Source organism: Manis pentadactyla, chromosome 8 (genome assembly GCF_030020395.1).
Source record: "Manis pentadactyla isolate mManPen7 chromosome 8, mManPen7.hap1, whole genome shotgun sequence".
Lineage (NCBI taxonomy): Eukaryota > Metazoa > Chordata > Mammalia > Pholidota > Manidae > Manis > Manis pentadactyla.
The window spans coordinates 54901385-54916966 of record NC_080026.1 but is presented as its reverse complement, the minus strand read 5'-3'; the positions used below and the strand labels follow the sequence as shown (position 1 = coordinate 54916966).

General features: G+C 34.6%; 1 protein-coding gene across 1 annotated transcript in view; it reads right to left on the bottom strand.

The window, feature by feature from the left end:
• Positions 1–15582, bottom strand: part of RYR2 (ryanodine receptor 2) — a 961351-nt gene that overhangs the window by 659055 nt on the left and 286714 nt on the right. Inside the window, exon 3 of the mRNA XM_057505755.1 lies at positions 2229–2337. Within this exon, the coding sequence (XP_057361738.1) occupies positions 2229–2337 (109 nt within the window). The remainder of the gene's footprint in view (positions 1–2228; positions 2338–15582) is intronic.

The window sequence follows — 15582 nt, the reverse complement described above, 5'->3', positions numbered from 1 at the left end:
AATAATAATAATAAGGGAGAAATGTGGGATTCACATATAAATCATGTATGAAAATCAATCGAATAATCATATCTGACTTGATTGTTTATAGTTCATGATGCGTGATCAAAAACAAAAGTTTCTGTGATGACTGCCCTTGCACTGTTCACCATGTAAGAACTTACTCACTATGTAAGAACTTGTTCGTTATGCTTCAGAAGATTGGAGACTGTTGAGAATTAGGCTTGGGGTTGATTAATGATTGTGCATTGAGTCCCCTATACAGAACTTTATTGTTGTTAACAACCATTTGATCAATAAATATGAGAGATGCCCTCTCAAAAAAAAAAATTTCTCTGCAGTCTAAGAGAGAATCTTTCTTTACCCAAAATACAGTATCTCCTTTTGTTATCTGAAAGTGGTTTCTTCTTAAAAGTTACCTATCTAAAAGTGAGATTCTGCTCAATGAAATATGGTCCTTTCCAGTGCAGATTCTTCTGTTTACATCTTCCAATTAATAACTTATGATGGTTATGTTCAGGTTTAAAAAGTGGTGTTCCACACATCACATAAATTATCACTTCAGAAAATCTGATAGAAACTATCAGATGGAGAACAATTCAAAATAAAACTTAGCCAAATACAAACATTTGGGGGGCCCAGAAATTCTAACTAATAAGTATGTTTGAAACATAAATCGTAAAACAATTATTTCCAACACAGCCTTGTACACGTAATATTTAGGACTTGACCAGTCGAACCCCATGATTTTTTGGGAGATAAAACATCTTTTCAAAGTTGTTAAATCTAGAAAAAGCAGCTTACATGCATAAAAATTAAATATGTGATAATTTAATCTTAAGTTGGTAAAATCAATGAAATGATAATACACACTTGCCTAGATGCTTATGCAAAGGAAAAATCATTTTTCTGTGTAAAAACAGATTTAAATTTCAAAGTTGATATGTCCTAATGGTGTTTAAAAATCAGGAGGGGTATTTTCAGGTAAAAACAAAACTAGCCAAATTCAGAAATGTTTTACTCTTTAATTTAAGCCTATCTAAAAGCTTTTCATTAAAAAACAGAAATTGTAAAAGAAACTCTTACATAGTTTGGTACAGTAATTTCAAACCTTTCTGTAACCAAATGCGAATTTAAAAAATAAAACACACATAACATATTTAAAACTTCTGTAAAATAAGCTTAGTCTAATATTAAATGTAAATCACTAAAGTTTCTCCTCCATACTTTTTAGTATCCTATTAAAATTTTAAATTAATTTTAAATTAATGCAAAAACCAATTAAAGTACTAAGCTGTGTGACATTAAAATTTTAAAAACTACAAGGCTAATGAAAAGGCATTATGTCATAAGTAATTAACTAATGTTCTGTTGAATGGTGTTTTATCATTTTTTTCATCTTTTTACTTATCTAGATTGGAACAATGATTAACAGTAATGATAGCAACACGTAGACCAATACGGCAAAAGAAAATCTCATTCCTGGGAATAGGACAGTTTATTAAACCATACACTGCAGTAATTATACTACCAAAAAAAGGAACCTCAAACCAAACTAACAAACAAAACAGGAAACAAAAATTTGATTATAGATCCTTCTGCTTAATTCTTAAGTTGGCTAAGAATGGATAGTAGCCCAAAAATCAGTCATAGCAAGTCATAGCATGGAAAATAATTTAAATTACCAGATAAGCTCTCAGAGAAAAGTGTCTGCATTAGAAGACACAATAAGATTTCAATTTTTAGAAGAAAATGGTTAGCTGTTTGCAAATTATAACTGACTGAAGACGTATCACCATAATTTTGTTATTTAAAATACACAAGAGTGCCATGAAATTTTACTTTCCATAAAGCAGCTTAGAACATAGGCACATGGTTAGAGGCATTTATAAATGAAATAAAGATTAATGACAAACAGCCATGCATAAAGCAATTAATGAAAATAGTAACAGCTCTGAAAATGTAACAACACACAACACTGCTTAAAGAAAGATTCTGTTCTAAACCACAGACACAAGCATGAGGTTCAACGACACAGATCACCTTGAGGTTGGATTTTTTTTAATGTTCTTTGAGACATCACATGTCTGCTAGATAAAGCAGAAAGTCAAACTTAAGGAAATCACAAGTATTTCATCAAAAACAGAATCTCCAATACCTGTGAAAGAAATTTCTCATATAGTAGCTGAGGTCACAAAAATATAACAAAGTCTATATAAATTAAGTACTTGCCCCTTCTGACTTCGCCACCGTGTTAGCCAGCATCTCCTGCAGAGCTCGGACAGAAAGGGATTGTTCCAGCACAAATGTACAGATGGAGAGGTCTGGGGGAACATTCTGTGTGGAAAGAGGGAAAGCCACCGTCATCATCACCATCATCATCATCACCATCACCACCATCATCACCATCACCACCACCATCACCATCACCATCATCACCATCACCATCACCACCATCATCACCATCAAGCATCCAGACCCAATTTACTTTATCAGTTGCTTTCATAGAAAAATGTAAAGAGTACTTATCAATTCTCTAATCAGAATTGATAGAATTCCCAAATCATCATAGTACATTATCTATACTACTCATATTCAATCTATTTTTTTAATTTATGCCTAACAATAACTGCCATTGATTGAGTGCCTATTCTGATAGGCATTGCATTCAGATCTTTATCAGCAACTCCTGTGTTGTTCTGCAGTAAGGATTTTTATTCTCATTGTTGTGTGGACAAGAAAATAGAAAAGTTAGGTTATTTTTCCAAAGTCACAACTATTAAACCAAGCATTCATTTCTAACTTACCAAGCACTCAGCTACTAAAAAAAAAAGACATAAAAGTACTTGCTTCAATACCAAAATAAATATTAAGTTGAAGTGGTATAAAATACTCATTTACACAGACTTATCCTTAATCACAAAGATAACAATTATTTGTTTTGTTCAAGTTGGATATCGTATTTGGCCACTAACTTGGGATGTTGGACTTCGGGTGTGTGTGTGTGTGTTGCTTTATTTTCTCATTCTTTCTTTTTTCCTTTTCTTTCCTTTCCTTAAACTTCCACTCCAATTAATAACCCCACAAATTCTGAAAATCCTGAAAGGTTAACTTTACCAAGGAGGTGCAGGAAACAGGGTAAGAATTGATTGGTGGGTTATAGAGAAGTATTCCAATCAGGAACAAATAAATTATCATTCATGAATGCTTTTGCTTAAGCAGGAAATAGTAGGCAATCCAGCAGGGTACGGGGAGATTTTCAAAAGAAAAGAACATTATAAATACATTAAACACAAACACAAGCAAGAGTAGGTCCTCTTAATACAGAGAACATTAGGAGGATAAATTTGATAACCTGATGCAATGGATCAAAATTACAATATTAATATTTAAGTATTTATTAAAGTGAACCACTATCATTAGAATGATGCTTATTGGCAGAGACTGATGCTTTATGGTTTCAAGGGAAGATTAAGTACCCAGAATCCAGAATTAAAGTTAAAATTATTTTATAGATGAAAGAAGCATCAAGCCACTAAGCTTACTCTTGCCCCACAAACCTTCCTGGCACCCATGCTTTGTTTTGCTTTATTTTACTTTCTAATGAATTTTCCTTCTCTGGATTTGTCCACCCTCCTATCATGGGCTGCTGTGTCTCCAACCTAATTTCTTTCTATCCCTGCTTGGACTATATCTCAGCTACTCATCAAAGGAATCTCTCAAATCTGTGCACAGCTATTGCAGCCAGGCAGGGCTTCACATGCTCTGCAATGAGCCAAGCAACGACTTTTCTTTCCAAAATCCTCAGATAAAAAAATTGGAAGCTAGTAAAGGGACTTCTTTTCTACTCAACCAGTTATCTTCTGACTCACTTATCACTCAGTCTCTTTAGCCCCCTCATTCCATCAAGACACACATAGATGTAATAGAAAAGATGAGCAAGAAAGAAATATTGTTTACCCCTTTCAAGAAAACTTGAAACAATAAAAATCAGGGCTTTGTAGTATTATGTTTGTTTTGCTCTAAAGAAAAGCAGTCTTGGTTATTTTAGGCAATAGGATCATTACCATACCTTCTTACCTTTTAAAGTAAACAACTGAAAGTATTCTTTAATTTAGATACATATTTCTTCAAATAACCCTGAAATTTTTGTAGCTGCACCATACCACAGCATTTAAGTTAAGCCCTTTCCAAAAATAAAGTTGAGTCAATAGAAAATAGTTAATAATACTCTCACTCATTATTTAAAGACCAGTTAATGGCCCCATATCAAAAGGGTTCCTAACACCAAGCACAACAGATAAAGCACAACATTCTAAAAGTATCTGCAGTGGGGGGTCTGATTTTAAAGAATTTGCAAGGTATCATCTTCTCTTTAGTCTTTTTTTTACTCAAGTCTTATTGCTGAGAAACTTAATTTTTAGAACTTCAATTTGAAATAACTTTGCTTGCCCTTACAATGAGTGTGCTCCTAAATCATAAACGCTTATGCAGCAGGATTTAAAATACAGGTTCTTCAAAACAGACCACATCAGAACATAAAACTAAGAACTACAGCATAGCCTGTTTGCCTGTCTGCCTCTTAGACATAACACTTACTTTTCATGCAAAATTATATCAGAGAAAGAGCTTCGGTCTGTCTGTATATCTATTTAGACTGCCCAGAAGAGTACCCAAAGCCAGCAGGCAGGAGGTCAATAACAGTTTTCATATGGAGGCCACACCTATTTTATCAGGATATGTATACTTTGGCATATGTAACAAACGTTAAGCTAGCAGCGTAATATACAAACTCGACACTGTTCTCTGCTGCCTGACAAACATTATCTAATCTTAGGAGGAGAAAAATTCTCAAGAAAAACCATCTGGCTTTGTAGGCTCTGGAGAGTCTGTGAAATCCATTAGGTTTCCAACTGAGGTATCCATCAAACCATCTGGCTTTCATAGATGTGTCTGCTTAACTCACTTAAAAACCTATTGAAACATATCATTACCTTAACTGAACTGTAGCCAATAATGTGGGACTATCTAGGCCACAGCAGACCATCTCTCATTATCACTGTGTAAAAATTGAACACTAACAAACCACTCCATTTTAACACCTGATCCTTTGCTCATATTATTTCTCCCTCAGTCTGAAATATCCATCTCAAGGTCTCCACCTGTGGAAATCACTTCATATTTTTAAGTCACACATAAAATCACATGTAAACTGTTCCCTTGTTAGGAATTCAAACCATAGTGAAAAACTGAAAATTCTCTTTCCAAATTTAATTACATTCTCTCTTACTTTCTGTCCCTGATGTAATTAACCAATGGGAGTTTGATGAGCTTTTGGACAGGCACTTTTCCAGGTCTTTTTCTATGCTTCGATGTACCTCTGTACGCTCATAGAGAAGCATACAGACTGGCTTTTTCCATTACTGGGCTCACTTTGTACAAATTACATATTTTAATTTGTTAACATGTATTGAAGATCATTGTCTGCTGGAGATCTATGTCTACTTCATTCTTCCTGACTGTTAGAGAGTCTAGCATATTCCTCTTGAAGACTGGTTCAAGTTTTCTGCCATGCCAAGCTGTTTTTTAACTTGACATCCACCCTCTTGCCACACACGACTAGCCTCATATGGTGACTTATAAAATAAAGTGATGAATTGACCTCAAACTATGATGTCATCTATTTCTGGAAAATTAAACAAATGTGCATATGGGAACACAGTATGACAGATTCCTACTTTTGTTTTTGTTTTAGTAATCTTAGGTTCCTAATATGAAGACAACTTAATTTACCTTTTTACACTGCCCTTCAATTGTGTTTCAAATAACCTTTGGGATAAGACAGAGATACCCAAAATTGAAAATTAATGATTCATTAAATCTTGATAGTTTGACAGCATCAGAAAATGGGCAAATCACTGTAGCAGAGGACATGGGATTCAGAGTCAAAGCATAACCAGCCAAGAGATCTTAGGTAAATCAGTCTGAGCTTCCCCATCTGTTAAGTGGCAAAATACTTGTACTTCAAATAATTCTTCTGAAGTTCAAATAAGAAAATCAATGCATTATAAACTGGAAAATGTCAGTAAAATATAATTTTACCTGCCTAATTTAAGAAAAACCTAAATCAGATTGAAAACTCAAAATGCAGAGATATAAATTAAGAGAAAAGCTGTTCTTCTACCAAGAAATATGAAGACAGTATATTTTAGAATGGAACAGATGGTCTGCAGTTGAGGCAGATTTGTTTTTGCTCAGCCACCCATCTGCTGAGCAGCCTTGGCAAAGCACTATAGCCACTTCGGGTCAATTCCTCCATGAAATATGGAGACACCAAACTCCATCTTATCCAAAAGATAAAGTTGTTGTTACTGTTTAAGATACCAACTGGAGATATAAATCAGGCAAAATTTCACCTGCCAGTTGAGGAATAATATCCTTTAAAATGTTTCTCTATTCTACAGTTCCAATAAAATCATGGTGCCATATCCCATTAACTTATATGAAACACTGTGGAAAAGGAATCAGGCTAAAAGGAAAATCTTAGTTCACTTTTTCCTCTTTATATGTCTTCAAAACTGCAATCATAAAGGTTCACTAAATTCCTAACCTGGAAATGTGGTTATTTTAATACCTTCACACTTTCATGTGGGAGTTCATAACTATGGGTAGTTTTTTTTGTCATTTATTTTTTCCCTCCATCCCACTTTGAACCAAGGGTTAACATGAGATTATGTTAGAGGAGGAAATATTTATCCTATATCAATTCCTTCAAATCACCTTTTGAAAGACAAGCCTGAATGTGATTTTAACAGATGAGACTGAAATGTCTGGTTTCCCCAAGTCTAAAGGCTTTAAATCTCTTCAAAAAACTTAAGTCATTCCACTTGGCATTCTTGATGTCCAGGTGAGAGAGGATTTATAAGCAGATTTAAATAAGAGGCAATTAGCAATACATTGCCACTACAAGAGGCACAGCCTGGTCAATTTTGCAATTAATTATGAAATCCCTAGTGAATTACTACACATTCATATGATTTGCTCAGCGTTCATTTTGCTCCTTGGCATACATTTTTTGCAATACAATGCCCTTCAAATATAATATTAAGTAGATATGCCAATCTTTCTTATTACTTAATTCTTATAACATTCATATGATTCAAATGTGTTGATGCAAATCTAGAAGTACATTAGTTTGACATTCCATCTGACATTACCTCTCAATCTAACATCACAACAGGAATACTGACTCAGGTCAAATCTGTCACACACAGCTTGAGTGAGAGCCATTATAGGTGAGAATACAAGTACATGGCATTTTGAAGGCAAAACACTTGAAGTTAAACCAGAAGAGAGAATTCTGCTATGAATTCAACCTCTGGATAATATGTGGGTATCTTAAAAATAAAATATGCGACTAATGGTCCACTGGGGGTAGGCCCCTGCCAAGTCAAACTCATCTTTCAGTCACAGTCTTGACAAAAGCTTGACAAACCAACTCTCTATCCTCTAGGCAATAACCCACTTATGTAACCTGCATTTGAAACACATAATTCCTAGTCATATGTCACAATGATGTTTCAGGACTGTGGGCTCCAAGTTTAGAAATACACTATTAAAAAAGCTATAAAGTCTTACCAATAACAGAGCTATTGGAATGAGTGAATGGATAAACAAACCACAAAAACAAATAAATGAGTGTAAATATTGGAACCGCTGCTGTAGTTCAACCACTGCTGTAGCATCATGTACATAATTATAACCAAGATAAAAGTATTGTATGACCCAAATATTTGTCAAATATCAGAATCATTGACATCTCAGCCTCACATGCTACAAGACCCCAGTGAACCACGGATAGTGATCAAACGTGGTAGATACTCCAGTGAAAATTTCTGATGGTCAAGAGTGTTGTCTCTGAGGAGTTTTGTGAACAGGAGATTTAAGTAGAATCTATTCACAGGTTCGCTGCCTGAAAGTATTTGGGAGGAGAATAATTGTTGCTGAAACCAGGTGAGCCTAGTCATCTGTCCAATGACCTTTACCATAATAGTCATAGTCCCTTGCCTCATAATCGGCTTAATGGGGGAACAATGAACACCAACTTACTATACAGATTCAAGTTTACCCTGAGTTCTACATAAAGTCAAAAGCAGAAAGAAAAAAATGAAAATGAGAATTATGGCTTCCAAATCACATTATGTAAGCAACAAGTTTGTCTTCAAATTTAATTAACTATATAATACAGCACAGATTTATTCAGGCATAACCATACAAATACTAACCATCTCATTCTTTACAGGTATCTCATTCTGTGAAAATGTGCTGGATAATTTCAGCTAAATTAATTTAAAATGGGAAAAACTAAATTATTTACTAGGTTCCACTCAGTAACATCACTTGGAACCTCAAAACTGGAACTCCAAGTAGACTCAGATTGAGACATTCAACACCTTAGAATTCTCAGTACGAATTTTGTTAACATATAATTTCTATGCAGTTTCACAAAGATAAAAAACAGCCATATAAACACAATTATGTAAATAATAATGGCCATATCATTTTTTAGGTGTCCTCCCTGTGCTACATCCTAATCCTCATCACAATCATACAAGAGAAGTATTATTACTTCCACTTTAGAAATAATTAAACAGTGAGTTGGAAAATTAAATGACTTGCTCTAAACCAGAAACTATTAAGAGGCATATCTTAAGCCAAAAACTCATACCACAATGTCTCCCTCAAGGTAACAATCTGGTTCTCAGCTGTTTGCTTTCTTTCTGTTTCACTCCCTATTTGTAGCAGTAGTTATAACTGATCAAGTAAATGTAATGTGATAATGAGAATGCTCTCAATGAACTCACACACATAATCAGTCATGAATAACCCACACTCCATAACTTTGGTTGAGGGATATTTTAGGAGCTCAAAACCTGGTATGAGCCCCTCTCAGAATGTACTAGCTGAAGCAAAAGTGTAGTAAGGCATTAAAATAGTGATCCTTTATAGATGGATGCCTTGTGGGTACATTTGCAAATGGGGATCTTTCCCTTGTTGCCTGAAGATGAGAATTACCACTTCAATGGGACATACAGGATTTTCTGGTTGAAGAAGCTTAATAAGAGAGGTATATGGTAGAATTAGAAAACTGAGTCAGGTGTAAATACCTCAAGTATATTATATAAAATTAAAACTGAAGCTGTTTTTGTAAGACATAACCCTGACATAATATTAGTGAGCTGGACATACTCTAGTGTCTTATTAATCCATATAAACTATAAACATACATATTAGATAACATAAAACAAATCCAGAGTGGGTAAAACAAAATTCCATCTCACCAAACACATAATCTGGCTCAGAAGGGGGCTATAGGTAACACAAGGAAATCAAAGGATATTTTAGGAAGATAATTTTGGCAACTGGGTACATGATGAATTAGAGCCACAGTATGACACCTTTTTATGTTCAAGGATTAATTCAGGAATAACAAAAAGGATTAAGAGCTATATTTTTTAAAGAAATTATGGGGACTTCCCCCTTATGACTGAGAGGAGGTTAGCATACCCTCTCCCCAAAAAGCAAGCTGCACATAACTGACTAAAATAACCTTTCATGGGTGTAGGACTTAACCAAAACCAAATAATAATAATAATAATAATAATAATAATAATAATAATAATACCAAACTGTCATGCTTGACACATTCTGAACCTCAGATAAGAACAGTAAGAGTCTGTGTTATCTCCCAAGGCTGTTCCCATCTCCCCTCAGCTCAGTTGATGGGTGGTTCTGCCAGAGTGGAGTGTGGGTTAGTATGAGGACCGGAATCTGTGCACCTTGTGAAAGGCAGCTCCTCAATCTGCAGATATCACACACACCACATTGTATGTGAAAGTGACACTTTCCAGGGAGATGCAAAAGCAACAGCAACCTTCAGTGGTGAAGAATCAGAATTTGGAGTTCCTACAATATATTTTCTAAAATTTCTGGTTTTCACAAAATATATAACACAGGCAAAAAAAAAAACCAAACAAACAAGGAAGTGCAAACTATACTACTGAGGGACAAAAGCAGTCAAAAGAAAGTAGCCCTTAGTGTCCCCAAATGTTGAAGTTAGCAGACAAATTCTTCAAAGTAATCTTTAAATGTATGTTGTGTTTAAAGAACTAAAGAAAACCACATTTAAAGAAATAAAGGAAAGTATCATAATAATGAATCAACAAATAGAAATTCTCAGTAAGCAATACAAATTACATACACAAAGCACAAAGAGAACCTAATGGAAATCCAGGAGTTGGGTATAATAAAAAAATAATAAAAATACTAATGAGTCTTAACAGAAAATTTGAGATGAAAGGAGAAAGAATCAGTGGACTTAAAGATCAATAATAGAAATTATTCAATAGGAAGCACAAAGAGGAAAAAATATAGAAAAAATTAACTAGGTCTTAAGAACTTGTGAGATAATATCAGGTATATCAATAAACATGTAATGGGAGACCCAGAAGAATGTGAGAGAAAGAAAAGGTCAGAATATATATTTGAAGAAATAATGGCCAAAATTTCCAAACATTGATGAAAAAAACTGAGTTTACACATCCAAGAACCAAAACAAATACCAAGTAGTAAAAATACAAAGAGATTCACACATAGACAAATCATAGTCAAACTGCTGAGAGCCAAAGACACAAAAAAAGAAAATATTAAAGCAGCAAAAGAAAAATTACTCATCACATACAATAAAGCATCAATATGAACAAATGCTGACTTCTCATTTGAAAAAGGGAAGACAAAAAGCAGGTGGATGACATAGTTGTAGAGCTGAAAGAAAAACCTGCCAGCCAAGAATTCAATACCCAGCTAACCTGTCTTTCAAGTATGAAGCAAAATATCATGAAGTAAAAAGTTTATTCCAGGATAAACAGGATGGATAATTTATCACTATACATCTTCCTTGTAAGAAATGCTAAAGGAAGTCCTTCAGGATCTTTCTTAAAATCCAAACGAAGAAATGAAAAGCACTAGAAATGGAAAACATGTGGATTAATAATAAAAGACTCCACAAATCTGTTCTTATTTAACTCTTAATTAACTTCTTTATAGGATCTGATTGTATGAACTAGAAAAAATAAAAAACCAAGCTCAAAGTTGCAAGGGAAGGAAATAACAAAAATCAGAGCAGAAATAAATGAAATAGAAACTGAAAATACATTAAAAAGATCATTGAAACTAATGTATGAATGGATAAGCAAAATAAACAAACCTTCACCTAAGTACACCAAAAAAAAAAGAAGACAGAGGATTCAAATAAATTTATAAATGAAAGAGGAGATACTACTGATAACACACAGGATCATAAGAAGCTATGATTAACAATTATACTCCAAATTGGACAACCAAGAAGAAACGGATAAATTCCTAGAATCCATCAAAAGTTAATCAAGAAGAAATTAAAAATCAGAACAAACTAATTACTAGTAAGGAGACTGAATCAGTAACCAAGACCTCCCACTAAAGAAAACCTAGGACTCTATGGCATCACTGGTGAATTCTACCAAACATTTATAAAATAACTAGTACCACTGCTCACAAACTTCCAAAAATATAGAAAGAGGATCACTTTCATACTCACTTTTAAAGGCCTGTACTATACTGGTACCAAAGTGAGACAAGGATACCATAAGAAAAGAAAACTATAGGCCCAATTCATTGATGAACACAGATGCAAATATACGCAACAAAATATTAGCAAACCAAATACAACAATACATTAAAAGGGTGATACACCATGATTAAGTGGTATTTATTCCAGGGATACAAAGATGGTTCAACATCTACCAATCGATGTGATATAACACATTAAAAAAAGTAAGATAAAAACCATGTGATCATCTCAATAGATGCAGAAAAATCAACTGACAAAATTCAATATCCATTCATGATAAAACCTATTAACAAAATGTGTATACAGGGCATGTACTTCAACATAATAAAGGTCATACATGATAAGCCCACAGCTAACATCCTACTCAGTAGTGAAACACAGAAAGCTTTTCCTTTAAGATCATAAACAAGAAAAGTTGTCCACTCTCACCAGTTTTCTTCAACAACACATTTAGTAATGGAAGTCTTAACCAGAGAAATTAGGAAAGAAAAATAAATAAAAGACTTCTAAATCAGAAAAGAAGAGGTAAAAATGTTGCAGATGACATGTTATTATATATAGAAAACTCTAAAGACTCCACCTAATAACTATTGGAACTAACAAATGAATCCTGAGAAGTTGCAGAATACAATTTCAACATACAAAAATCAGTTGTTTTCCCATACATTAAAAACAAACCATGAAAAAAAGAAATAAAGAAAACAATTCCATTTACAATTATATCAAAAAGAATAAAATACATACTTAGGAATAAGTTTAACCAAGAAGGTGAATGGCCTGTACACTGAAAACCATAAGACACTGATGAAATAAACTGAGAGCACAAATAAATGGAAAGATATTCTGTGCTCATAGGTTGGAAGAAATATAATGTTAAAATATCTATACTACCTAAAGCTATTCACAAATTCAATACAATCCCTATCAAAGTTCCAATGGCACTATTCACAGAAATAGAGCAAACAATCCTAAAATTTGTATGGAACCAAAAAAGATTCTGAAAAGCCACAGCAATCTTCAGAAAGAAGAACAAAGCTGGAGTCATCACACTTTGTTTCAATCTATATTACAAAGTTATAGTAATCAAAACAGTATGGTAATGGCATAAAAACACACATACATCAACAAAACAGAGATCCAGAAATAAGCCAGTGCATATATAGTCAATTAATTTACAGCAATGGACCAAACAATACACAATGGAGATAGACACTCTCTTTACTAAATGGTGTTAGAGAAACAAGACAGCCATGTGCAAAAGAATGAAACTGGACCACTAACTTATACCATATTCAAAAGCAACTCAAAGTGGATTAAGGACATGGAGTTAAGACTTGAAACCATACAACGATTATACTTAACAATACTTAACAACATATACTTAACAATACATACTTATATTAATATATATTAATATGTTAATATATTAACTTATTAACATATATGTTAATATTATACTTATATTAATATGTTAATATGTTAAGTATATATATTATACTTAACAATACTTAACAATATATACTTAACAATATATATGCTTGAAAGTTGCTAAGATCTTAAATGTTCTCATAATAGAAAAGGCATGTTAATTATATAATGTAGTGCAGATGTGACCCAAGGCTATGGTGGTAATCATTCAGCAATATGTGTTTATCAAATTAACATTTTGTACACCTTAAACTTAATGATATAATTCTATTACCTCAATGGAACTGGAAAAAATATAATATTTATGAAGAAATAGTTATAACACTGCATTATTGTGTTTGCAAGATTATATATATTAGGTGTTACTATATCATATATATTATATATTATATATATTATATGTATATATATGATTAAAATAGTATAAAGGGAATGGAGCTATGTGGAGTAAAGTTTCTGTATTATACTGGAATTAAATTAATAGTATGCTGAAGTAGACTGTGAAGTTATAATGATGAATTAAAACAAATTGAAATAATCCATACTGTAATCCCCAAGGTGACTATTAAGAATAAAAATTTTTAAATATATAGAAAAAATCAAGGTTTCAAAATGTCACACTAGCCATTATATACAAAGAGGAATAAAAAATAAAAAAACAGGAGGCATATAAAAAAACAAGTAAAATGACATGTAAACCCAACAATCTCCTTCTTATTTTATAAAGAAAATTGGTGTGTACAGAATGGGATATAATTCAGCTTTTAAAAAGAAGGAAATCCTAACATTTACAACATCAATGAACTTAACATCCTGCTAAGTGAAATAAGTTTGACTCAGAAAGACAAATACTGAAAAAAAATGGCAGAGAAGAAAGGCAAGGCGGAAACCTCCTCCCACATACACACCAAGGAAGCGACTACAGCAAAAACAACAAACCCTGAAAATGCACTGAAGACTGCAGAACAGACCACCTGCACCTGGTGAAGAAAGACCATACAGAGAAAGGTAAAGTGGCAGGGCCCAAACCAAGCAGAACCCAAGCCCTTCCCCCATCCCAATCCACCAAAAGGAGAAGAACAGATCAGGGAGATGAGTTCACATTGCACAGGGACTTGGTGATTAATAGAGCTGGACACCAGAGAGAGTTGGAGCACTATGGGAGGCTAAGACTCCTGCTACATGTGGAGGCCAGGCATGCCCCATCTGCCCCACTGCGACCCAACATGGAGGCAGCAATATGAAAGATTTACCAGTAGCAAGAAGCTTGCCAAAGCTGCAGGGATTGGATGGAACTCTCACTGCAGGACAAAAGGGCAGATGGATGATGTTCCCTAGCCCAACTGGTAGGGCACCCATAGGAACCAGCCTGAAATGCTCCATCCACCTTACTGGTGGCTTAGTCCTGAGGTGCTTCCCTGTACACCAACCCACCTGCACAGCCTGCTTGGCCCAGCAGGGGTCAGACTATGTGGCCTGCAGGCAGAGGGAGACTTTGCTGCCTGGAAGATGAAGGGAGGCTTTCCCAGCTTTCCCAGACCTCTCTCAGCCCAACTGGGGAGGCACCTGTGGGAGCCAGCTCCAAATGCTCCTTCATTCTAGCTGGTGACCCAGCCCTAAGCCACGCTTTCCTGCACAGCTGCCCAGCCCAATCCATCAGTCAAACAGTACTATCAATGTTGCCAGACAGGCAGATGGAATCCCCACCCACAGTGTTACCAGCAAAAGTGCCTCTGCACTGCTCACAAAGGGTGGCTGAGACTAGCTACCAGCTACAGTGAACTGAGATCAGCTACTGCTAACAGATGGAAAGAAAGGCAGCCCTGCCTACAATGGATTCCAAGAGAGGCGCCTTTGCATATCCCACAAAGCCTCTGCAGACAGAGATTAGCCACTACAGGCAGACAGGCAGAGAGCGGCCCCACCCCTAGCCTACCAACAGCACCTAGGACTCCACTGCAAAGGAGAACCAGGCACAGCTGAGCAAAGAGTCTTAAACCAGGAGGCATACTGGATCTATATAATGCAAAGAAAGAAACACAGAAACCCTGAGGAGGTGGAGGAATGTTTCAAACAAAAGTACAGGATAAGTCTCCAGAAAGAGAGCTAAATGAAATGGAGATCAAAAATCTTCCTGATAAAGATTTCAAAGTAACAGTCATAAATATGCTCACTGATCTGCAGAAAAATAGTGAAGATCTCAGGGAGAACTTCAGCAAAGACACAGAAGAGCTTTAAAAGAGCCACTCAGAGCATAAGAATACAGTACTGAAAATAAATATACAATGGAGGGAAAGAATAATAAGTTGCTGCAAGTAGAAGATAAAATCAATGAGATGGAAATTGGAGGAGAGGAAAACAACAAAGCTGAGGAACAGAGAGAAAAAAGAATCTCTAGAAATGAAAAAAATGCTAAGATAGCTGTGTGACAACTTTAAATTAAACAATATTTGTATAACAAGGGTACCAAAAGGAGAAGGAAGAGA